This window comes from Callorhinchus milii, unplaced genomic scaffold, assembly GCF_018977255.1.
Source record: "Callorhinchus milii isolate IMCB2004 unplaced genomic scaffold, IMCB_Cmil_1.0 Scaffold1, whole genome shotgun sequence".
In the NCBI taxonomy this organism is placed as follows: domain Eukaryota; kingdom Metazoa; phylum Chordata; class Chondrichthyes; order Chimaeriformes; family Callorhinchidae; genus Callorhinchus; species Callorhinchus milii.
In genome coordinates, this window is record NW_024704742.1 from 118,990,037 (window position 1) to 119,014,655 (window position 24,619).

Here is a 24,619-nt window from a genome sequence, read left to right on the forward strand (position 1 = left end):
CACTAAACTCCAGGACTCCACAACCTGCTTCAGGCCCTAACACAGATATTGCCAATATCTTAACCTTTTGGCAAAGGCGACCTCCAATCTTTCAGCATCTTGCAGTTGCTGCTCTCGTCAGTGAGACTCCCCCTGGTGGCTCTCCTCAGGGCCCATTATTTACGCGAGCCTTCAACATGCCCCACAAAACCTTGCAGGTCGGAATATTTAAACAGTCGTGTTGAGTTTGCTGATATTTCTTCCAAGGTGCCGACCGGGCGGAGTGGTTTCCCCATCGGTTAGAAAGGACGTCGAAATATATTCGCAGGATGGTTCACGTGGTGGTAAACGGTAGCACGTGAATGCCGCCTCATTGTATGTAAGAGGCGGGGTGTGCGGCATGGTGCGAGGGTGGCTGGGGCCGGTCATCTCCAGTATGCTCTGGTTTCTCTTCAGATCGTATAAATCTTTCGCCTTTTACTAAAGATTTCCGTGGAGAGGAGCATTTACGAGTTTGAAACTAATTTTTTTAGGCTCTGCCTCGGCAGAGCTTCCCTCAGTAACAAAGAACAGACTCTCACACACACGCTACCCCTGGCCCCTCACTCACTGTCCCTCCCTCCTGACACTACCCCCACAGCTCAGGTCCTAATCCCTGACTGTCCAGAGGTCCTCCTGCCCCCCTCCCTCCATGTAAATGCTCCATTTATACAGATGGGATCTGTTGTTGTTCCCTGTCTGACCCGTGTCCTCCTCCCGACGACAACTGTCCTCCTTCAGCCCAAGAACCAGGTTATATGTCCCTGTCCCAGCTTCTTTTTTTATATGTATGTTACTGAGTGAGGTTAGAACCGCTCGCCTCCATCAACCGAATATGTTCCACTTAGGGCACAAAGGTTGGCCCCGCAGACAAGCCCCGATTTTCCACCCCCAAAACTCTTCTAGGCCCCAAATTGTCCATGTGGACCTGAACCAAGTCTTCACGACCACCCGAGCAAGTCAGGTAACCCCTTCTATGTAACCCCTTCTCAGTTTCAAAACTGATCCAATCAAATCGCCTTCAGCCACCTCCCCCTTCCCCTCCACTCTTTTTCCCAGTTCAGGCTTCCACTCAGTCTCTGTAAAGCATTTTGAGAATGCCCAGGCACTATGTAAATGCAAAATTTCCCCCCCCCCCAGCGGAAATGATAGGTTAGAGGTCTGCCACACTGAAATCCCTTTCCACTTGAAAGTAGCTTTTATCTTCAATGTATCATCTTCAAATTTCAATTTTTTTAAACAAATCTGGTAATTGTAGAGTGGACCCTTGGTCAGTTATTGCTACATGTAAAATACAAACACACACGAAATTCAGCAGATATTGGTTGGCAATATCCATATCTTTCGAAGCTCCTATTGGAATATTTTCAAAAGGGTGTTTTTTAAAGCAGTCATTCCACTTTACGTTAAATTCTGTGAAGCTCTTTGAGACATCTCGATGACGTGAAAAGCTTTATATCAAATGCAAGGATTATTGTTATTTTAGCAATTATAGAAAAGATAAATGTTGAATTTCTGACAAATAAATAAAATATTTAATAAAATAAATATTTCTCTACTAAAATCATTCAGCATTAATTTACATAGATTGGTTCCACAACACCTAAAAAACATTCTAGTCGCAACTTGAAAAACAAGTGTAGCATGTTGAGCAAAATATATTTTACTAAAGTTAACCTTACTGTGATGAGTTATAACAAAATATTACACTATGTAACATTCAACTGCAGCATTTTCAAGTTTTAAAAACCCAGATTGTTGTGTATAGTACATTACTTGTATCAGTGAAGTGAAAGTATAAGTAATAACAACAACAAAATTATATTTGTATTCCACCTTTCATGTCAGGAGGACGTCCTAAGAAGCTGGACAATCAGCGTTTCGGACCTGAGTTGGGGGTCGGGATCAGGCTGGGTGGAGGGCAGAGGGATGAGGGTGACCGAAGGCACAGTCGAAGAGGAGGTTCTTGAGAGGGGTCTTGAAGGAGGCAAGGGAGGGGGCGAGGTGGAGGGACTGCAGGATGGAGTTCCAGAGGGTGGGGCAGTGTGGCTGAAGGCCCACCTGCCAATGGTGGGTTGGGCGTGGTGGGGGAACTTGAAGCAGACTGAAACCCACTGAGTGGAGGGAGCGGGCAGGTTGGTAGGAGGTCGCAGAGGTAGTGGGGAGGAAGGCGCTTTGAAAGTGAGGACCAGGATCTTGAACTGTATCCTCTGTGTGATGGGAAGCCAGTGGAGTCGGACGAGGATGGGGTGATAGGGTCACGGAGCCTGGTGCTGGAGAGTGACGTGAGCTGCAGTCTATGGAGGGAGGAGTTGGGGAGACCAACAAGCAGGAAGTTTGCATAATAATGTAATATTCTCACCACAACTCCCAAGATTACTCCCACTCACTTTAAGGGCTCATGTGCAAATATCATGAAGCTTTTGAAAGTTTGTAATCCGTTCTATAACTTTTCCCACCAATCTGTGATTGAGGATACAATTAAGTTTTCTCAGATTTTCTCAGTCAGTCATTATTTCGCCCACAAATATACAACAACAACAACTTGGATTTATATAGCGCACTCCATGCCGGACGGCGTCTCAGAGCGCTTCACAGTAACGGATCCCGGGGCCGAGTCAGGGGAGGGGGAGGAAGGTGACCAAAAGCGCGGTCGAAAAGAAAGGTCTTCAGCAGAGACTTGAAAATAGGAAGAGAGGGAGCGAGGCGAAGGGAGTGAGGAAGGCAGTTCCAGAGCCTCGGTGCGTGGTGGCTGAAGGCATGGCCGCCGAGGGTGGAGCGGAGGACTCGGGGGACGAGGAGGAGGCCAGACCCGGAGGAACAAAGGCAATGGGTACTGTGCTGAGGAGAGAGGAGGTCAGAGGGGTAGGAGGGTGCAGAGGAGTGCAGGGACTTGAATACAAGGGTGAGGATCTTGAAATCGATCCTCTCTGGGATGGGCAGCCAGTGCAGACTGGCAAGGACTGGGGTGATTGGGGAGCGGAGTTTCGTGCAGGTGAGAATGTGGGCGGCAGAGTTTTGAATGATTTGGATTTTATGGATAGTAGTGGATGGAAGGCCGGCGAGGAGGGCGTTAGAGTAGTCCAGCCGAGGTGATAAAGGCATGGACCAGGGTTTCAACGGCTTTTGGGGAGAGGTATTTGCGGAGACGGGCGATGCGTCGGAGGTGGAAGAAAGCGGTGCTGGTGAGGTACCGGATGTGGGGGAGGAAGGATACTTGGGGGTCGAACCTGACCCTAAGTTGCGTACGGGTTCGGAAAGTTTTAGTGGGAGGTTGGATAGGTGGAGGAGGTGAGAGCCGTGAGATTTTAGATGTTGACGAGAGCCAAAGAGTATGGCTTCCGTTTTGTCAACGTTCAGCTGAAGGAAATTTGCTCTCAATCAATTCACTTTACAGTCTGTTCTGTGAAGCGCTTTGAGATGTCTATAAGACCTAAAAAGCGCTATATCAAATGCAAGAATTATTATTATTATTACGTGAAAGAAAAAGTAAAATATGCAAGATATCGTTTATGGTTATGTTTAGATCCAAGACAGACCTTAAAGATGACTGGTTTGTTGTTAAAATTGTTGCTTAGAATCTTGGTTTCTGAAGTAAATGGGCACAATTTATGAATACATTTTACAACACAATACCGTATGTTACGATTAAAATATAGGTTGTGTAATGCTAAAGTAGTTAGAACAGTCCTATGAGTAAGATGTAATTAAAGATCGCTTTTATGAGTACGCTTGTCATTGAAAGTACAATGAGAGGGTTGCACGATGCTCATCCAGAAGAAAGGACAGGGAGTAGAAACTTCGACCACACAATGAACGGAAGATAACAGGCAGAGTGCTGGCCAAAGCTCCAAGGTCGTGGTACGGAGTGCTAAGCAAGAGGAATGTGGTGTTCACGTGAAAGAACCTTATATGGAAAGAGGAAAGAGGAAAAAAAGCATGAAAGAGCCACGGGATGTGCACGTGCACAGTATGTGGTAAAGGACAATTGGACAATTAGTTATGAATAAGGGTGAAAACTGGGACTCCTCGCTTCGCTGGTGGGTCCGTAGCTGTGAACGTGCTGACCATAGAAGGAGAAGTCCTCCAGTTATCTGGTAGTATTGTTTTGTTACACGCTGATTACTATTGCTGTTATTTGGGTTACCCAGTAGGGAAACTGACTTATGAGCTTTTTACATTAAATAGAATTAGACTTTAGTTTTGTTTAGTCTTTATTCTTTACACCATATAAGACAACAAAAATATTAGTTTATGTCCAAGTTTTAATTAACATACACATTTCAATTCTTTATCTTAACTGATTTTGGATTCATGATTTTGTTGAACACACAATAATATTTCAGTAACAAAAAAAATCCACTTGCAATGGTTTGTGTCCATATCTATATACCCTCCCACCACCAACAATAAAATGTCCTTGTTTTTGTCCATTATATCACTCCTACATTTAGCTGTGACTGTTACTAATTTCATATGCAGGCAATGAAGTTATACTGAAAATACACAATTCCTCAGTTTTCTGCATCTCGATGCAAGAGTGCTAAAAATATTCCGTGACTAATAGTGTTACAGCATTAATCTGAATATAAAACACCAAATCCTTCACCTAATTAAAAACATTTTACTGCCATGGTTCAGCACCAATTTTCTTTTAATTTTGAAAAGAACTGCAAATTCACATATGAATAGTTCACAATGGTCAATTCAGCAAAATAGTTAAAAGTAATTTTTAGCCTATTTCAAAGAACAAAGGTGGACAATGCCAAACCATAAATTTGTATAACTAGGTATCGAATCCTATCAAAAACATATATCTGTTTATTTCATGAATAAGAAAGCAGCTGGACACTGACAATTCCAAATTTAGAATTAAAAGGTTGGGGCCTGAAGACCAATATCTAATTTTCTGTAATCTTGAGAATATACTTAGAAAAACAGATTTTTAAAAATGTTCTGTCTGCATACCTGGTAATACATTTTAACATAAGAAATCAGAGATTTTTCTAAACTTTATAAATCAGTTTAATTTAAAAAAAGTTCAGTTAAGAATTCAGCTCATATACTAAGAATGAGAGACAACTTGCATTTTTATAGTGCTTTATCATGTTAAAATGACTTGTTAGTGTTACCAATGTCTGTTAAATGTAATAAACGGTAATAATTTATGGTTAAACACAAAACACTCCTTACAATTTACAACACTTTGAAAGAAATGATCAGAAAATTAGAAAAATGGTCTTCTCTGAATTTTATTACAACCAGAACACCCAAATAAGTTAAAATATACAAAGATGCTTACCAGACCTTCCCATGCACATCACACGAGACAGTTCAAGTATCATACCGAGATGTCTTTGACATTACAATTTATAACCGTTGTGTCCTTTATTGAACATTATATACACAGCTATTGATCTTCTGAGCATTTATTTCGCAAAATGGCAAAAATGGTTACACGAATTGGCAGATATTGTGTATGAACAGCTTCAAAGTTGCATAAAGTCAGCAACCAAAAGATAATAGAAGAAGCCACTGATATGTGATAGAAGTATGAGGTCAGCTTATTCAGGTCCACCACGCTGTAAAAGAAGGATTACAGCAGTAATTATGCAGTTCAAAACATTTCAAAATATTTTGTGCCTTACAAAGATTACATATTACAAGGGATACTCTAAGTTCAAGAGTCTGAGAATTAAAACATTAAATAGCTATTTCCAGTAAAATTCATTACATGCATTTTATCATTATATTCATACTTCAATATCTGTACAGAAACAAATTACACAAACGCAAGAATACATTCATTTATTAATCATAATACCTTATCATGTTGGTGATGCACCTTAAAGCACTTCACAAGATTTTACTGCGAAGTGTAGTGGCTACGTATTTGTAGGTAAATGCAACAGCCAATTTGTGCATTGCAATGTTCAACAAACAGCAAGAAGTGATTGACCAATTCTATTTGGGGGATTGTTGGCCAGAACACTGGGAGAAATTCTCTTCAGTACACATGTTCCCATAGTGGAACTGATGAAGATGAACATTTTGTAATTTACACACAAGTTATTAGGGTAAATCAATGTTTCCTGCAATAATAAAAGTAACTGAATTATTCCCTGCGGACATGGCTACAGCAGTTTCAATTGATTTTTCTGTGCAATTTACATTTTGCTCATGCCACAGTGGTTAACTGCAATTTCAGTGCAGAGAATTCTATAAAGGCACAGAGCTTAACATAAAATAATCACCTTTCAAATAAATTATTGCATTATGATGTTGGCAAACATTAGTTAAGCCTTTGGAATTTGTAAATAAGATACAGTGAACATGCTACCTAGGCTCACCTGGATATACTCCATTTCCTCTAAGGGTACTGGTCGCCTTCGATATTTCTGCGGTAATGCTTTTACTAGATCTATAGTGTCAGGTCTACCAGGCAATCGGTTAACGGGTGTTGATGCTGGTACTGGTGAACTTGATGCTTTAGGGTGTTGTCCTTGGGATTCTGGCATTTCCATGTTCAATGATTTGAGAGCTTCTTGCACTATGCAGTTAACAATATAAAAAAATGTTTTTAGATTTCTAAGCTCGTAGCCTTAAAGTAGAACCATGAGACATTAAGAGCACATATGTCCTTATATGCTTCCTACTTTATTTCAGTTTTAATCTGCAGCAGTAACATTTCAAGATACGTAGTAATCAACTTTAATCATGGTATTTTTGTATGTATATACCACTTGGATAGAAACAAAACATGCATTCATAGTCATGGTGAGAAACAACAGTTTACAAAGAATGACACCAAATTTCATTACTAGATTTAGAAAGGTTATCTCAGAACCTTGTAAAAATTGACAAACATGTTTCATATAAATTAAGTACAAATAAAGCACTAATCTTTATTAGTAGCACAAAGCAGTCAACTAAAAAATAAAGCTTCATTAACATCACTATACCAGTGTCTATTTTATTATTCGTTACTGTAATATTTTAGCTTATGTAATAAGAGACCTTATTGAGTAAAAATGATACAGTTACACACCTTCCCATTACTGGAGGCTTACATTTGGATGTAAAGATTAAAACTCAAAATCAAAAGCATCTCTTGGGTCTGTATGGTATTCCCATACAGTGAGACATTGCAAATTTCCAATAGTTAAACAAGGAGTTAGTTATTAATAACACTGCACAGTAAAATGGAATACAGAAAAGTATGGCACAGTTTCATTTGTCAATATTAAAGAAAGGACTCAATAAAATCTCTTTAGGCAAATAAAATCTTTGATCATCAAAATGATTTTACTGTTATGTTAAACAGACAAGAGAAAATGAACTGAACCACTTACCACTGGGTTGAGGCCAGGCTTTCCTATTGGGAAATTTAATTAATTGAGCACGTGGTTTCACAACCTGCAATAACATAGATTTTACGTGCACAAACTTGTAATAGTCCACATCTTCATTGGTGAATACAATACAAAATTACATTTGTATTGTACCTTTCACGTAGGGAGGTCATTCCCAAAGCACTGGACAGTCAGGGATTTGGAACCGAGCAGGAGGGGAATTGGGGTAAGGAAGGGTGGAGGGCAGTTAGTGTAAGAGGGTGGCTGAAGGCACGGTTGAAGAGGAAGGTCTTGAAAAGTGCCTTGAAGGCGGCAAGGGAGGGACTGAGGCAAAGAAAGTATGGGATGGAGTTCCAAAGAGTGTGGGCGGAGAGGCTGAAGTCCGACTGCCGATGGTGGGGCGGGCTTGGCGGGGTTACATAGAGCAGGAGGGAGCGAACGAGTTGATAAGGGGTTAGCAGGTCACTGAGGTTGGAAGGGGCAAGGCTATAAAGGGCCTTGAAAGCGAGGATGAGGATTTTGAGCTCTAATGAACAATTAATCTGAACGACTGTTAGCCAGGACACTGGGGAACTCTTTTTTTTGAATAGTTCCATGGGATCTTTAATCAGCTGTAATAACAATAGGCAGAAGGCATCCTGGTTAAATTTAACACAAAAAGCACCCTATAAACAAAAGACATTTGTTCCAGTCTTTCGGTCTTCCTCTAATTGTTCTGATTTCTTTTTGTCACCTTTTCTATTTCTCCAATCTCAGCGTTTCTTTAAATTCAGCCTCCTTTCAATCACCCACTTCATGACTCACTAAACTAACATCATCTTCGCCCACCAAGGAAGCTGACAAAGATCGGAATCAAAGATTTCTCTACATCAGTGACACTTGTGAATCAGTACTCAAGTGGTGATTCAAGTGAGCCAACTAGGACAATAATAGATGAGTAGAGTATGTTACAGAATTTCAGCATTGAGCACAGGGAGTCAGGCTCAGCCACTATTAAGCGCTCTGAGATGCTATCCTGCGTGGAGGGCGCTATATAAGTGCAAATTGTTGTAGTGGTTTTAGGTCAAATCACAGCAATGTCCTTCCACAATTTGGCAGACTCCCAAAACAAAGCAGTGTACAGTTCTGTAAAAGTCCAGTAATTTTGTCGCATTTTAACTTATATTTGGACAAAGCATTTTAGATGAATTAAACTGAGAAAATACAAAACTAATCTGTAAACTGAAGCAATTTGCTTAAAGAAATAGTAGAACACACACATATATTATATATACACATATATATATAAGTGCGCTCTGCAAAAGTCAGCTTGCAAAAGAAATAGGGCTTTCTTTTGTGAATACCACACATTTTATCAGAATATGACATTCTTCTAGGCTAACATCAGGCACTTTAAGGGACACAAAACTAGAGCTAAGCCAATTTGGTTGCCAGGCAAATAAAATGCTAATTGATTACAATTTCCTAAGTATCTTTTAAGAAAATGTTTTGTTTAGCAATGACAACTTGTACATTTAATAATGTTGCCCGATATCATTCCAATAAAGTTGATACCACAGCTGCTCAAGTCATATGGTACACTGACTAATTCTGTACCTGCACTATTATATCAAAGTCCATATTTAACTCTGAAGTTCCTTACTTCCTCTGCTTACTCCTTCTGCTCGGCAACCTCGAGCTTTCACCTCACCTGTCTGCACCACCATTGGTAGTCAAGCCTTCAGATTTTTTTGTGAGGGCTCGATTGATGGGCATACCAAGTTTGGTGCAGGTGAGGATATGGTGGCAGAGTGGTGGATGAGTTGGAGCTTGTAAATAAATGATGGAGCTAGACCATCAAGCCCCTAACCTTTGGAACTCCCTCTACCTCTCAGTCGTGTCCATTCTCTGTCTTAAAAAGTCCTGGCTTAAAACATACCTCTTCGAAATTGGCTATGGTCATGCTCACTCTCCCTTTGATTGGCTTTCGTAAAGCATGTTGTTAACATGAAGGGCAGTTTGCTGCCTTTCTCTCTGTAACTGTAAAAAGGAACTAGGGGCTGAAGCTCAGACTATGAGCTGCCGTAAGGTCACTCGAGATATAACCAAAGAGCGTCCCGAAAATGCATGTACAGTAAACGTGTTCATGTACGGTGCACATCGGGGCACCCTCCGAAAGCAGCAAGTGGGGTGCGTGTGGGCACGCACATGGATGGGGTGCACCCAGGGGCGACTCCCGACTGTTTTAAAGGGAGGGTCCCAAAAAACGTGTGCAAAAACCCGTGTGGGTGGGGGAAGGAATGTACCGTAAACAACGGAACATGTTTTTGTATCGGGAGGAAGGGGAAAATTGTAACAGAAGATGTTGTGTTTATTTTGGATCTTCTGTTGTACCAAATATTATATTTATAAATAAATACTTAAAAAAAAATGATCTGCCATGGGATGGGGGTAATTTTATAATAATAATATCACACCAGACTACATTGTGATATTTATCACACCAGACTACAGATCAGAAGCTGTTTTCCTACTCGTTTACCACCTGGTGAAAATAAATAAAACCTGTGCCACAGGTAACTATCGCCCTTGGTGTCTTGGGTCAGGTGAACTGTAGGTGAAAGAAATCAGTGACCTGAATGTCCCAGTGACAGGCCGCTGCTCCTCCGGTAGCTAACTCACTGATTCACACACAGACGGTCACAGCCATTTATTATAAATAAAAACAACAACAACAAGATTCCATTTATTGAGCGCCTTTCACGTCGGGAGGACGTCCCAAGGCGCTGTACAGTTGGGTCAGGACCCGAGCAGGGGGGAAATGGTCAGGGTGAGGGGAGGAAAGGGAGGGAGCGAGGAGGGGGTAGAGAGTCGAGAGGGGAGCTGAAGGCACAGTCAAAGAGAAAGGTTTTGAGACCGGCCTTGAAGGAGGAAAGGGAGGAGGCGGCGAAGGCACTGGGGGATGGAGTTCCAGAGCCTCGGGGCTGAGAGGCTGAAGGCCCGACCACCGATGGTAGGGCGGTTGGGGCGGGGGATGTGGAGCAGACCGGAGCCAGAGGAACGGAGGGTACGGGCAGGTGGGTAGGGGGATAGTAGGTCAGAGAGGTAGGAGCGTGCAAGGCCGTGAATGGCCTTGTAAGTGAGGATGAGGATCTTGAATTCGATCCTCTGGGGGATGGGGAGCCAGTGGAGGCGAGCGAGGGTGGGAGTGATGTGGTCCCGAAGCCTGGTGCGGGACAGTACACGAGCTGCAGAGTTCTGAATGACCTGCAGTGTGGAGGGAGGGGCCGGGAAGGCCGGCGAGGAGAGAGTTCCCATAGTCCAGCCTTGAAAACACTCTGCGTGTGGAGTTTTTACCGAAATGATTCAGACTCGCACCGTGCGGGTTGGGAAGGAGGGTCCGCCGGGGGCTGGGCTCACACTGGCCGGGGTTGGGGTGAGGGTCCCCGGGTTGAGGGGGAGGTTCCCGGGGGTTGAGGGGGAGGTTCCCGGGGGTTGGGGGGAGGTTCCCGGGGGTTGGGGAGAGGGGGGTTCCCCGGGTTTGGGGTGAGAGTCCCCGGGGTTGGGGGGTGAGGGTCCCCGGGTTGGGGGGGGGTTCCCCGGGTGGGGGGTGGGGGGGTTTCCCGGGTGGGGGGTGGGGGGTTCCCCGGGTTTGGGGGGGGAGGGTCCCCGGGTTGGGGGGAGGGGGGTTCCCCGGGGTTGGGGTGAGGGTCCCCGGGTTGAGGGGGGGTTCCCCGGGGTTTGGGGGGTGAGGGTCCCCGGGGTTGGGGGGAGGGTCCCCGGGGTTGGGGGGAGGGTCCCCGGGTGGGGGGGTGGGAGGGTCCCCGGGTTGGGGTGAGGCTCCCCGGGGTTGGGGGGAGGGTCCCCGGGGTTGGGGTGAGGCTCCCCGGGGTTGGGGGATGAGGGGCCCCGGGTGGGGGGGTGGGGGGGTTCCCCGGGGTTGGGGGGAGGGTCCCCGGGTGGGGGGGTGGGGGGGTTCCCCGGGGTTGGGGGGAGGGTCCGGGCCGCTCGCTCTTACCTGAATGACCCTGACGCTGGCCGCCATCTTACTGCCCCAACCACTCCCCATTGTTGGCATTTCCCGGCATCTGCTTCCAGGTCACTGACCCTCGAGTCCCGCCCCCGCCCTGCGCATGCGTCAACCTTCAATCACACCTGTCAATCACGCGTAACCTTGGCAACATCAGCGCCATTGCCGCTGGGGCTGAGATGAGCAGAAGGAGCACATTTCAACCCTTAACTTAATGTTTTTTTTCTCTCTGAGTGCACGTGCTATGTTCATCTCACGCGTAATTTAAGATGTGTGTATTATGATTGCCGGTTACGCTTCTTTATTTGAAGAAATATACGAAAACCGTAGCGCTGCTCATGTTCGGAAGGAATTCTCTTTGCTTAAAATAATTATAAATTGGTCCGCGACTCAATCCATGACTGTTGGTGGGACACTGCTGTGCGCAATTGGCTGCCGCGCTTCACCCTATAGTCGATGCGCTGTATACTATCTGGTGAAGCGCTTTGGGACGTCTTGAAGACGTGATAAGTCCTGTAGCTCAGTGGTTAGAGCACTCGCTTTGCAAGTGAGAGACCTGAGTTCAATTCCAAGCAGGTCAGGGCGAAACCTTGGGCAAGTTTCCTTACTCCACACAGAGCCTAATAATAATCCCTCCAAAACCAAAAACAATAATAAATTGGTCATTTTCAATCCATGACTGTTTGTGGGACATTGCTGTGCGCAATTGGCTGCCGCGTTCACCCACAAATATACAGTCAATTCACTTTACAGTGTGTTCTGTGAAGCGCTTTGGGACGTCCTCCCGACGTGAAAAGCGCTATATCAAATGCAAGGATTATTATTATTATTATTATAAGGCGTTATATCAAATGCAAGGATTATTATTATTACGATCAGCCTGGCTCAGTTGGTAGCACTCTCTCCTCGAGTCAGAAGGTTGCGGGTTCAAGCCTCCCATCGGAACTTGGATTCACATACTCCAAGCTGACACTGCAATGCGGTGCTCGGGTGTTTTGCATCGCTGGAGGTGCCATCTGCCGATTCCAGTTGACATTAAAGATCCATGACATTATTCAGAGAGTTTTTCCCCGTGACCTGTCCAACAATCCTCCAAATAATTTGTCATTTCTTTCACTGCCATTTGTGCGACACCCCTGCACACAACTGGACTGCCATGTTCATCTACAAGTACAGTTGCACCACACAGTAAATCCTGTGAAGGGTTTTGGGACATCTTTCAAATGTGAAAGATGCTAATAACAAATGCAAGAATCAACATTATAATTGGCAAAAAGATTTATTGATGTTGTTGGTCCTAGGCCAGGTAGGAAAAGTAAAAGCAGACAGGATTATTTGACAATTATTAGGACCATAACATATACATTAACTGATCATGATGGCTTTTGAAGTTTGCTCAACTGTAGATTTTAATAATCCTTGCATTTGATTGAGTGGTTCACCCCAAGGGTAGGTCTCAAAGTGCCTTGTGATTGATTTACTGTAAAGTGTTGTGACTGTATTCTGCAGGCAAATGCAGCAGCCAATGTGTGTCCAGCAATGTCCCACAACCATGAACCAATTTTATCTGGGGGGATTGTTGTCGTGTCAATAGGGACTTACTATCCCCCTACTTACCTGCCCGTACCCTCCGTTCCTCTGGCTCCGGTCTGCTCCACATCCCCCACCCCAACCGCCCTACCATCGGTGGCCGGGCCTTCAGCCTCTCAGCCCCGAGGCTCTGGAACTCCATCCCCCAGTGCCTTCGCCGCCTCCTCCCTTTCCTCCTTCAAGGCCGGTCTCAAGACCTTTCTCTTTGACCGTGTCTTCAGCTCCCCTCTCGACCCCCTCCTCGTTCCCTCCCTTCCCTCCCCTCACCATTTCCCCCCTGCTCGGGTCCGTGTCATACTGGTCTTAGAGTGTTAATGTAATCAGTGTCTCCAAGCACCTCCTGTTTCCCTTTGTTTCGTGAGATGTTTTCAGACCAGCAATGTCCAAATGTATTTTTCAATCAAAATGTTTAAGGTGATTAGTCGATCACCTTAGCTCATTATCCCTCTTTCCAGACCACACTAATTCATTCATTTATTATATTAATCCTTACATTTGATATAGCGCCCCACCACATCCTCCAGACGTCTCAAAGTACTTCACAGAATATACTACAACGTGAAGCGACAGCATGCCCCCCAGGTGAAACATTTACATTCCAACAGCAGTCAGATCTAGTTTAACAGGAGCACCAAAATGGAGCAAGAGTCATATTGTAGTTTTATTTTGATATAGTGGAAAATTAGTACAAAAAAGGTTTATTTGGAAATAATTTATCTTATTCTTGCTTCACCTCTCTAAGCCATATTGACTAAGTATTAACTAAGTGTTAGTTAAGTATTTGTTAAGTATTAACAACAAATAATGACAACTTGCAGGCATTAAAAATCCATTAAACATTATTGTTCACAAATACTGTAGCTCTTGTAACCAAATGAAAACACCATAACAATCATTTTATTTTAGCATACAACACAAAATCAGAGTATTTACAATTCTTGTTTAAAACTAAGAATAGAAGTCAAAGAATGTGAAGATTTCCACTCAAGTACAAGAAAATAGTTTTGGGAGTGATTTGGTTATAACGTTTCCCACTCATAAGTATCAGAAACGATTAAGTTCTTAAATGTGTTCAGTCAAGTGGATTCTTCTCCAGTTGCAAAATAAGTTCCTTTAATTTAGGATCCTTGGCCCAGTTTACTCCACTGGCAAGAATGATACCCTGCAAAAAAGTTTAGTACTTAGAAACATTTAAGATAATCTTAGAGAAAAACAAAAGTATTGTTTCACAATTTTTAAACAAATTGCAGATTTGCAGTTTGGTTCGATGACTCGTTTTCAAAAATAAAGTGCTAGTTCAGCATTCAGCCTTGAAAGATAGTTTTGACATTTAAACAAATTACACTTATTGTATGAATGCATGTAGGAAAACCTGAGCTGGGGGTCGGGATCAGGGAGGGTGGAGGGCGCGGGGGAAGAGGGTGACCGAAGGTACAGTCAAAGAGTCTTGAGACGGGTCTTGAAGGAGGTAAGGGAGGGGGCGAGGTGGAGGGACTGCGGGTGCAGCAGAGTGGCAGAAGGCCCGCTTGGCAATGGAGGACATCCCAAGGCGCTGGACAGTCAGGGATTTGGAGATGGTGGAGTGTGGTTGGGGGTGGGGTGGTTAAGGAGGTGGTGATTAAAGATACAATCAGATCAGAAGTTATAGTTGATGTCCTGTACCTGTAAAACATTTTGAATCAATGTTACAGTCTTCAGATGTTCTAATAAGTTTTTTTTGGCACGTTTTGGAAGCTCATTTTCCATTTCTTGTAGCAACTGCTGCTGCTTCATCTTCTCAGTCCTTCTTTCCTTCAAGACATCTTGCATCGTTTGTTTTAACACTTAAAGAAAAGGAAAAGATTCTTTGCATCAATACCATGAAAACAACAGAAAACATTTCTAGTTTTAGTTTTATTGGAAATGGGACGAAGTTTCCAATGTTTATGATATACACATATTGCTATGTACCTCTAGAGAAAAAGGAAGTGTGAGGTATCTGCAGGGACAATGATTGTACAGCAAAGAGACAGAGAACGTCAGAGCTATGAAGCACTGCGAACTTGGTAGGTGATCAGTTTACACCCTTAATCCTGCACACACTGATTTCTCAAATAGCTACAAATGAGAATGAGATTTGCAAGGCTATTATGATGGCCACAGTGAGATTAATGTGCCAATATTTAGAGACCAGGGGGGCAACCAGATCCCAGGTACCATACCCAAGCAGATGAAAGCAGAAGAACAACAACATTACATTTGTATAGCGCCTTTCACGTCGGGAGGATGTCCCAAGGCGCTGAAGGGTAGATAAAAAGAAAAAATAACATTTTCTAAGAAAGCATACAACAGTGACTCCTTTTGAGCACAAACAAAATGGACCACATCACTGATTTAATTCTCTGCTCTGCTCACTTCCCAATCCATGCTGGCAGGAGGTTGCTAGGAAGAGGGTAAAAACATTGAACGTGTGCTTACTTGAAGGCAATACCTTATGCTCCTGCCAGGTGGCTAAAAGGTGCATTAGTAGGTCTTGGAACAGAGTGCCCATATTCTTATCAAGATGTATGCCCAGGCACATCTAATCCGTGGAAATAAATTCCAACATAAAAAGTGAGTATTCTACAGTTATTTACTGTGTAGTCGGTTCACAAGAAAATTTACAATAACAAGTTGTAAACTGTTAAGGGAAATATATGGTGGGGTGGTTGTTGGAAAATCTCACTTACCTGTCAAATATAATTGTATGGATAACTAAAGAATAATTAAGGGGTGATGAACCACAATAATAGTCAAACAAAATATATAAGTTTCCCTATCTGTGCAGTAATTGAATCTGGTGAAGATTTATAGATTTTCAATTACTTAGCCTCTGCTTTTGAACTTCAAGTACTTTGTTTTCCAAAGTGCGGATTTCCTACAAAAAAACAAAGCAACATAAAATCAGTAATAATAATATTTGCATTTATATAGCGCCTTATCACGTCTTCAAAATGCGGCAACCAATTGCGCACAGCAGTGTCTCACAAACAGTCGTGGATTGAAGTGATAATATTATTATTATTTGAAGGAATTATTATTCCTGGAAAAGCAATCCACCAATTGACTAACAACCGGGTTCCTACTTACTGCAGAGGCGTGTTGAGTAAGGAAACTTGCCCAACATTTTGCCCTACTGGGAATCGAACCCAGGTCTCTCACTTATGAGGCGAGTGCTCTAAGCACTGAGCTACAGAACTCCAGGAGTAATGTGTTTACACAAAGGTCTCTTCTGGTGTTTTAACATTAAAGTACAAAGTAATCCTGGAATAATTTAATCATTTCAATGGTGAATGATTACAGTAAAAATGTCAACATTCACTTATCTCACAGAACCTCACTTGTAAACTATTGGTTACTAAATCAAGTATAAATGTTAGCAGAGCAAGGCCTCTGAATGTCTCTCTATCATTTACAAATGAATACCACTGGATGGAATAAACATAGAACATGATTTTGTTTGCTTTCTAGGAATGTTTCCAGAGTTTCTTCTACATGAAAATTATGTCCTGGGTAAAACGAAAATTGTACAAGACTTTTGGGGAAAAAAAGCACATCAAAGCACAATCCAAAACATTGACTCAAAGTGAAAGAAAGATTGGCAGGTAAAACAACTAAAGAGCAGTGGAAAGTCTTCAAAGATGAGATAGCTCGGGGACAGAATAAATACATTCCCACAAAAGGGAAAAGTAGGGCTTCCAAACCTCCCTGGATGACAAAGGTAATTGTATCTAGAATGAAGCAGAAAAAGGAGGCGTATGACAAATGTCAAACCCAAGATACAGAAGGCAACCAAATAGAATATAGGAAGAGCAGAAGAGGTTTGAAAAAGGAATGGCCTCTTTTTGTGCTGTACGATTCTATGATACTGACCCATCACTAGCAAAATGGCTACCAAAATACCTTGGACCCTCCCCTCCCAAACAAAAATGGTAATGCACACAATGGTACTTACTTTCTGGTTTGCTACAATCTCAGAGCAGAGCTCCACGGACTTATTGATTGTCTGCATTATCAGCCTAAAAGAATCATATAACAAACGAAAATCAGTCTTCAAGAGCCATCAGAATTAGAAATCTGCACAAAGCTCCACTGATTAACAAACATTGTAAAGCAAAACTCCAGAATCCATTCCAGCTATTCACCCCCAACTCTTAAGCCCTCTGGGACTCTACCCAGTGTGAAGGGCACTATATAAATGCAAGTTGTTGTTCCCATACAATACCTTTTAACGGATGCACCAGCTATCTTTGTCTCGGAAGTATTCCCATCCCCAACTAGACATTTATTCAGTTTATCAAGTTCCTTTTTAGCTCACTACTGCACCAATTACTTTAGTGTTTGCCTACCCATTACTCTGTAGAAAAATATAATTCTCAAGTTTTGTTTTATGCTCGTTAATATCAACTCCATGATTTCTCGTTCCTTGTTCATACTCCAAGTCAAACAGCCTGATTACATCTAAATAACATCTGCAGATCAGCCACATCAATGATTTATACAAGGTCAGGAAAACTTGTTTCTAGCTAAATTTTATCACTGCTAAACTACTGAGGTGGGAAGAGCAACGCAGTGATATACCCGCCTTCTAACAGCTGCCTTTGAGTTTAGTACCATCTTTATTTCTAATTCCATTCCAGGTCACTAGCACTAGCACTATTGTGCTGGTCAAACGTAACATGACCTGCACAATAGTTCTCAATATTTTTATGGGATCGACATATGTAACGCAATGGAAACTATGCACTTCTTGTGCTCAGTATAATATAATATAATAATCCTTGCATTTGATATAGTGCTTTTCACGTCGGGAGGACGTCCCAAGCGCTACGCAGAACACACTGTAAAGTGAATTGACTATATTTGTGGGCGAACGCGGCAGCCAATTGCGCACAGCAATGTCCCACAAACAGTCGTAGATTGAAAATGACCAATTTATTATTGTTTTGTTTTGGAGGGATTATTATATATATAATTATGCCTTTGGGGAATAGGTTATATATATACACATATATATACACACACTCATATATATATATATATATATAAAATTGTTGTTGTATGTCATCATGGTCTTGTTGGATCCTAAGTTACAGAATGCTTACATTACAAAACACTCATAGATTTAGTACAACCTTTTATGCAAAATGGTCCTGTGATGAAGGGTACGTTTAAGATAATTATTTATAACAAAATTCCCAAACAGGAAAACGGATAAAAAATGTTAGATGGGTTCACATAAATGGAGACAAACTAGGTTTACATAAAAAATGCCTTTAAAATACTGGACTTACTTCCCTTCAGCATCTTCCTCCTGAGCTTGTTCTCGGAGAGCATGTGTGACCTGGAGCCTGTAAAACATCATATAATGTTTCCTCAGAAGGACAGCAACTGGAAAGTTTCTTTTAGAGCCCCCACAGTTTCCTCCTGCTGCTGTACTTTGGACAAGAACTTGAACATCAACATAGTCCAGTCATAATTTTAAGCAAGACTGTTGCAATCAATGTCTGTGGGAACATGCCACATTAAGGCTGAGGGTTAAAACTTGCAACTTTTTATTTTAAAAAAATCTTTGTCTCCCAATAGTTATAATCCTTGCATCTGATTATAGCAGCTTCCCATCAAAATATGTCAAAGGAGTTTATTGAAAAGTGTAAATTTCAATCAAATTCAGCAGCCGTCATTGGGCACAACAATGTCCCACAAACAGCTCTGAAGTGAATTACAACAAAATGGCTCTAAAGCTTTACAGTAATTACAGTCAAGTCACCCTTTTCTGGGACACCTAACAGCCGTTAATGCCAAGAAAGTCCTATGAATAGGATGAAGGGCAGTTAATTTGAAGGATTGTCCAGGAAACTGGGAGAACTTGGACTCTTTTCACATTGAGCCATTGGCTCTCAAGTGACCAGGTCTAAAAGACCTTGGACAATTTGACAAAATGGCACCTCCAACCACGCACCACTGCCCCAGTACTGGTCAGGTTGTGAACTCAAATGGGGCCTAAACCCACAACCTTTGACCTGGATGTTAAAAGGAACCAACTGAGTCAACCTGATAGAGAATAGTCGAGGTTTGTTGCTGTGTAAACTGCCAATATTCTTAAATAAACCTTCAAAACACGCAGAATGTCACATTATAAAGTGATTATACACTAAAACCCTGGCTAGCTGGGGTTTTAGTGTATAAGGTGGGGAGATGATCTGATCTGATATAGGGGGAGCATAAAAATGTTTGAACAGAACAATCAGAGAGCAAAGTGCATTTTCTCCAGGTGAACCCTTATATATCATGCTGACTGGTAAACCTCAGCTCCAGCCCTAGAACTCCTCAGAACCAAGGTCTTGCAAATCGGCATAATGCACAGGAGTAAATACCCTATAATCATAATATTTGCATATGATATAGCACCTTATCACGTCTTCAAGACGGCTCAGTGCTTCACAGAATATACTGTAAAGGGAATTAACTGTATATTTTAAGGGCAAAATGCGGCAGCCAATTGGGCACAGCAGTGTCCCACAAACAGTCGTGGACTGAGTGACCAAATTATTCTTAATTTTATTTTTTTGAAGGGATTATTACCCCCGGAAAAGCGATCCACCAATCAACTAACAACCGGGTTCCTACTTACCCCTAGGTAAACAGAGGTGTGTGGAATAAGGAAACTTGCAGAAGGTTTCGCCCTGCCCGGGAATTGAACCCAGGTACTCTCGCTTGCGAGGCAAATGCTCTAATATGCACCAGCAACATACAGTGAACTCTGCAGGACTCCACTATATGTTGCTGATCACATTCTGTTGGTTATGCCATTTTTCAACACCACAGTTCAACACGATAATCTTAAATTAAGTGAATCACAAACAACCAAAATAGAGTTGTCACTAATCACTGCAAATGCAAATGCCTTTTCTAAGAGACCTGGATTTCATACCTGTGTAACATCAAAGATTTGTTCTGGAAGGAAACGGACGCATCTTCTAATTCCTTTTCGATTATTTCAATTCTGGAAGGATTTAAAAGAAGAAAATAGCCATCTTTCCACAAGCAACTAAGACTATTTTTCATACCCTGAAAGATTTTATCTACAGTCCATCATATTTTTAAATGTTTAGTGTATGAAAAGCACTAAACCAGCAATATTTCTATTATGTACAACTCTATCTGCTGCCATCTCCCCATCAATGCAGCAGGCTATTCAACGAACAATGGAAGTGAACAATTTTTGAATTTAGTCTTAATTTGGAAGCTTGTTTTCTGCAAAAAAATGGTAAAACCAAGTGGAATTTCAAACTTCAAATCATCCAAACTACTGTATGCAGAACAGCTTTAAGGTTTCCGCATGATATCCAAAACATTTGGAAAATGGCACAACAATATTAAAAACCACAGTTGAGAAAAGCACTGAAAGAAAATCTACATTTGATTTTAATTAATAAAATAGTAAACTGTGTAAACGTACGTTTCCTTCAGATCACCTTCTGATGTAGCCTCTGTATTAGTTTCAACACCTAACAATCAAATAACAGATACTCATTAGATTTAACATCTAAAGGATACAAGATTACAGAATCCCTTATTGACCATATTTAGATCCAAGGCAAGAGAGGAAGTGTTTTGTGACCGTTACCTTATTCTGACTTAATAATTTATTTTGTTTTTAATAAGGATTTAATAATCTTTTGTACAAAGTTTTCAACCTGCCATAAGTCATTATCTCAGAAATTATTCTATGAAGAAATAACTCTATATTTAAAGTGTCACCATAACAGTTGTTATTTGATGTGCCACTAAAATCTAATTATCATGTTTTAGATATCCTAGTACGTGGATATCTAAAGAAATTGGGCATGGAATTGTCACAAGTTAGTCAATAATTAGATGCCCAACTGAGGTGAGACCTAGAACTGTATGTTGTCCCTCCTTGCTCACAAAAACACAAAACCACTGTAAAAAGGCCTTTTGAAGAGCATCCTCAATAAAGATCTGAAACTAGATTCCTTCACTGGATAATGGTGCCCAGGGAACTAGGGCAGGAAAAGAAGTACACAAATAAAGATTAACATCAAATTTGCTACAATTGGCTACAATATGAGCACTAGAGTATTTAGTCAGTCTATGGTAGACCATCTGACGTATTTCAGTCATACATTTTACCACAAATATTATTTAAGAATCAATTAAATATATTTGATCAAATAAGTTTAAAATATTTAGACAGCCCTGAAGCTCACCAACGTGTACTTTGACATACAATGCAAAATATCTTACAAGCTTTCACATGAGTCTCGAGTTCCACAGTCTGTTGGATTATTTGGTCCTTTAACCTATCAGAGAAAAAGAATACACATAAGAGATCATCAACATGCATTTTGTGTTGGGTGCATCAGTAATAGGACCAACTGAATTAAAATCCTCATTCCAGACTATGTCCCTCATCTATGCATTTATCACATCCAGGCTCAACTATTCCAAAGCTCTGCTCACCAGACTTCTTTACTCAATTCTTCTTCACACAAGATGCAGACTGTCCAGAACTCTGCAACCCATGTCATTTCTCACACTAGGTTCTGTGAGCCTATCACTCCTATCCTCACCCAGCTCTTACTGGCTCTCATCCCCCAGAGGATTGAGTTCAAGATACTCATTTTCACCTTTAAGTCCCTCCAGTCTAACTTTATCTCTGTAATCTCCTTAAATTGTAATGACCCTGCTGTTCCATTTGCTCAGCGAACAACAGCCTGCTTCAGTCTCCCCATCTTTTGCTCTGATAGATGAAAGTCCTATTTTAGCCTATTTGCAGTCATTCTCTGGACCTCTAGCTCAGGTGCTTAACCAGGATTGTTAAGTACCTTGGGATGTCCTCCCTACATGATAGAAGCTATGTCAACTTGCACGTACTTAGTACTTGACTGCAGGAAGAAACACTGAGATTCCCAAATAAATCAAGATATCTACATTTCTGAATATTTACAATTAGATGGTAAATCTGGATGCTTAAAACGCTGAAGACAAATCTGGGACGGTTCAGACAAGATTTTAAAATTAGAAGACACTAGTTAATAAAAAGTGATATCGAGAAGTTCAGGTAACAATTATTGCTGCTACTTACCACACGAGGTCTACAATGGAATTCATACAGGTAGGATTTTCGTGAACATTTTTTGGCATTGAGTGGAAGTTGTCAATTGTCAGCTGCCCTTGTTTCTCATGGGAGCTACCAGGTTCTTGGAGAACATGGGTCTCTGTTCTGTTTCTAAAAGTATAGGGACAAGCAAGTTAATCAATGATGAATGGCAAAGAAGTTTCATTTTTATGAAGCTTTTTTTAAAATTGTAAATGTCAGCAACAACAGGTAGAATTAGAAATAATGCTCAAGTTTTAAAAAAAAGGGCAGGGACAATACATTGCATATTAAGTAGCAGAATAATCACCCAAATAATAATCCTTGCAAGGGTGGAGGCGCTATCTCGCCACCGCCACCCTCGACTTCAGGGCAGGACTATTGACGTCTTGGCTAATTGTCTGTCTGACATCAAGTCCTGGACGAGAACCGAGTTCCTCCGGCTCAATGTTGGCAACACGGAGGCCCTCCTGCTTGGCTCCCGGCAGCGCCTCCTCACCTCACTATCGCCATTCGTGGCTAAACTCTTCACCTCACCGCGGCAATCTGAAACCTCGGGGTCCTTTTCAACCCTCAGCTATCCTTCAAACCCCACATTTGTGCCGTGACCCCGTTCCGCCTTTCCACACCTCTGCAACATTGCCCACCTCCGCCACTGCCTCTCACCGCAGGCCGCCGAGACCCTGATCCACGCTGTCATTACGTCCCGGCTTGACTACACCAACTACCTACTCAAACAAACCCGATTGCCCAACGTCCCGGAACATCTTTCTGACAATAAAAGGCGCTGTACAAGTGTAATTTGTTGTCGTTGCATTTGATACTGCGTCTTATCACGTCATTGAGGCGTCGCAAAGCGTTTCACAGGATATACTGTAAAGTACAGCAAGTAGTTAGTGAGCAACTTCTTTGGTTGGCCGACAAAATAAATGTTTGAATGAAAATAGGTCTCGAGTCGTGGCATAAATCTTCGCTATTTTGTTATTTCGGTGATTATTCTGCACCACTGCCCTACATCGTTGACATCCCGATTGCCAGACATGCTCCCTCCCGGGAGAGGGATGGCGGGAGAGCGACTGACCTCAGAGAGAGGGAAAATAGTTACAACGATTCACAGAGGCTGTGGGTGTGAGGAGGCCGTTTGGCTGCTCCAGTCCCTGTCGGGGTTTACACTCCACACCTCCCCCCTCCCTCACACACACACACCCCCTCTGCTTCCCTCTCCCTCCCTCCCAACCCTCTGCTCCCCACTCCCTCACACACCCTCCCAACCCTCTGCTCCCCCCTTCCTCACACACACACTCCCCCTCTGCTTCCCTCTCCCTCCCAACACTCTGCTCCCCCCTCCCTCACACACACACCCTCTGCTCCCCACTCCCTCCCTCACACACCCTCTGCTCACCCGCCCCTCCTCCCAACCGTCTGCTCCCCACTCCCTCACACACCCTCCCAACCCTCTGCTCCCCCCTCACACCCCTCTCTGCTTCCCTCTCCCTCCCTCTCAACCCTCTGCTCCCCCCTCCCTCACACACCCCTCTGCCCCCCCCTCCCAACCCTCTGCTCCCCCCCCCCAACCCTCTGCTCCCCCCCTCACCCCCTCTGCTCCCCCTCCCTCACACACACACCCTCTGCTTCCCCCTCCCTCCCTCCCTCCCTCCCTCCCAACACTCTGCTTCCCTCTCCCTCCCACCCCTCTGCCCCCCCTCACTCCCCTCTGCTCCCCCCCTCACACCCCCTCTGCTCCCCTCCCTCACACACCCCCTCTGCTCCCCCCTCCCTCACACACACACCCTCTGCTTCCCCCTCCCTCCCTCCCTCCCTCCCTCCCAACACTCTGCTTCCCTCTCCCTCCCACCCCCTCTGCTCCCCCCCTCACCCCCTCTGCTCCCCCCTCCCTCACACACACACCCTCTGCTTCCCCCTCCCTCCCTCCCTCCCTCCCAACACTCTGCTTCCCTCTCCCTCCCACCCCCTCTGCCCCCCTCACTCCCCTCTGCTCCCCCCCCTCACACCCCCTCTGCTCCCCCTCCCTCACACACCCCCTCTGCTCCCCCCTCCCTCACACACACACCCTCTGCTTCCCCCTCCCTCCCTCCCTCCCTCCCTCCCAACACTCTGCTTCCCTCTCCCTCCCACCCCCTCTGCCCCCCCTCACACCCCTCTGCTCCCCCCCTCACACCCCCCTCACACCCCCTCTGCTCCCCCTCACACCCCCTCTGTTAACGTTTCTAACTGACTCCGCGGCGGCTCCAACTTACTCCATCTCAGCAGCTGCTCGCGCGGCCTCACAGGTCCCGCCCACCACCCCGCCTGGCTATTGGGCGGCTGGTCGAGCTGGGGGGCGGGGCCTGTAGGGAAGTCCGCGTGTTTATTGGTGAGCGGACACGTCAGTTGCACCAATCACCGGGATCCGCCGCCCGATTGGTCCAGGCGCCCAAACCGAATCTGCCGCCTCGCGCCGCGGTCGCGCCTCTGACAAACACCAGGGCGGCCAGTCGAAAGTCGATT

General features: G+C 43.5%; 2 protein-coding genes and 2 non-coding genes across 4 annotated transcripts; 1 reads left to right on the forward strand and 3 right to left on the reverse strand.

Annotated features, from left to right (window-relative positions):
* Positions 1–415: 415 nt before the first annotated feature.
* On the forward strand, positions 416–531 carry LOC121850765. The gene has a single exon (XR_006085742.1). It is a non-coding gene; the product is annotated as a U5 spliceosomal RNA (small nuclear RNA).
* Positions 532–5,254: 4,723 nt separating this feature from the next.
* On the reverse strand, positions 5,255–11,456 carry mrps36 (mitochondrial ribosomal protein S36). The gene is made up of 4 exons (XM_042334907.1): positions 11,368–11,456; positions 7,371–7,434; positions 6,369–6,568; positions 5,255–5,600 (listed from the first exon to the last, which is right to left on the reverse strand). Exons 1-4 carry the CDS (start codon positions 11,425–11,427, stop codon positions 5,583–5,585), a joined length of 342 nt encoding a protein of 113 aa, XP_042190841.1. The 5' UTR covers positions 11,428–11,456; the 3' UTR covers positions 5,255–5,582.
* A 2,021-nt stretch (positions 11,457–13,477) lies between these two features.
* cenph (centromere protein H) lies at positions 13,478–24,419 on the reverse strand. Its single transcript, XM_042334899.1, has 10 exons — positions 24,370–24,419; positions 22,100–22,243; positions 21,259–21,314; positions 20,450–20,498; positions 19,922–19,993; positions 18,282–18,338; positions 16,943–17,006; positions 15,814–15,865; positions 14,632–14,792; positions 13,478–14,131 (listed from the first exon to the last, which is right to left on the reverse strand). Exons 1-10 carry the CDS (start codon positions 24,372–24,374, stop codon positions 14,042–14,044), a joined length of 750 nt encoding a protein of 249 aa, XP_042190833.1. The 5' UTR covers positions 24,375–24,419; the 3' UTR covers positions 13,478–14,041.
* On the reverse strand, positions 16,116–16,187 carry trnam-cau. The gene has a single exon. It is a non-coding gene; the product is annotated as a tRNA-Met (tRNA).
* Positions 24,420–24,619: the final 200 nt, after the last annotated feature.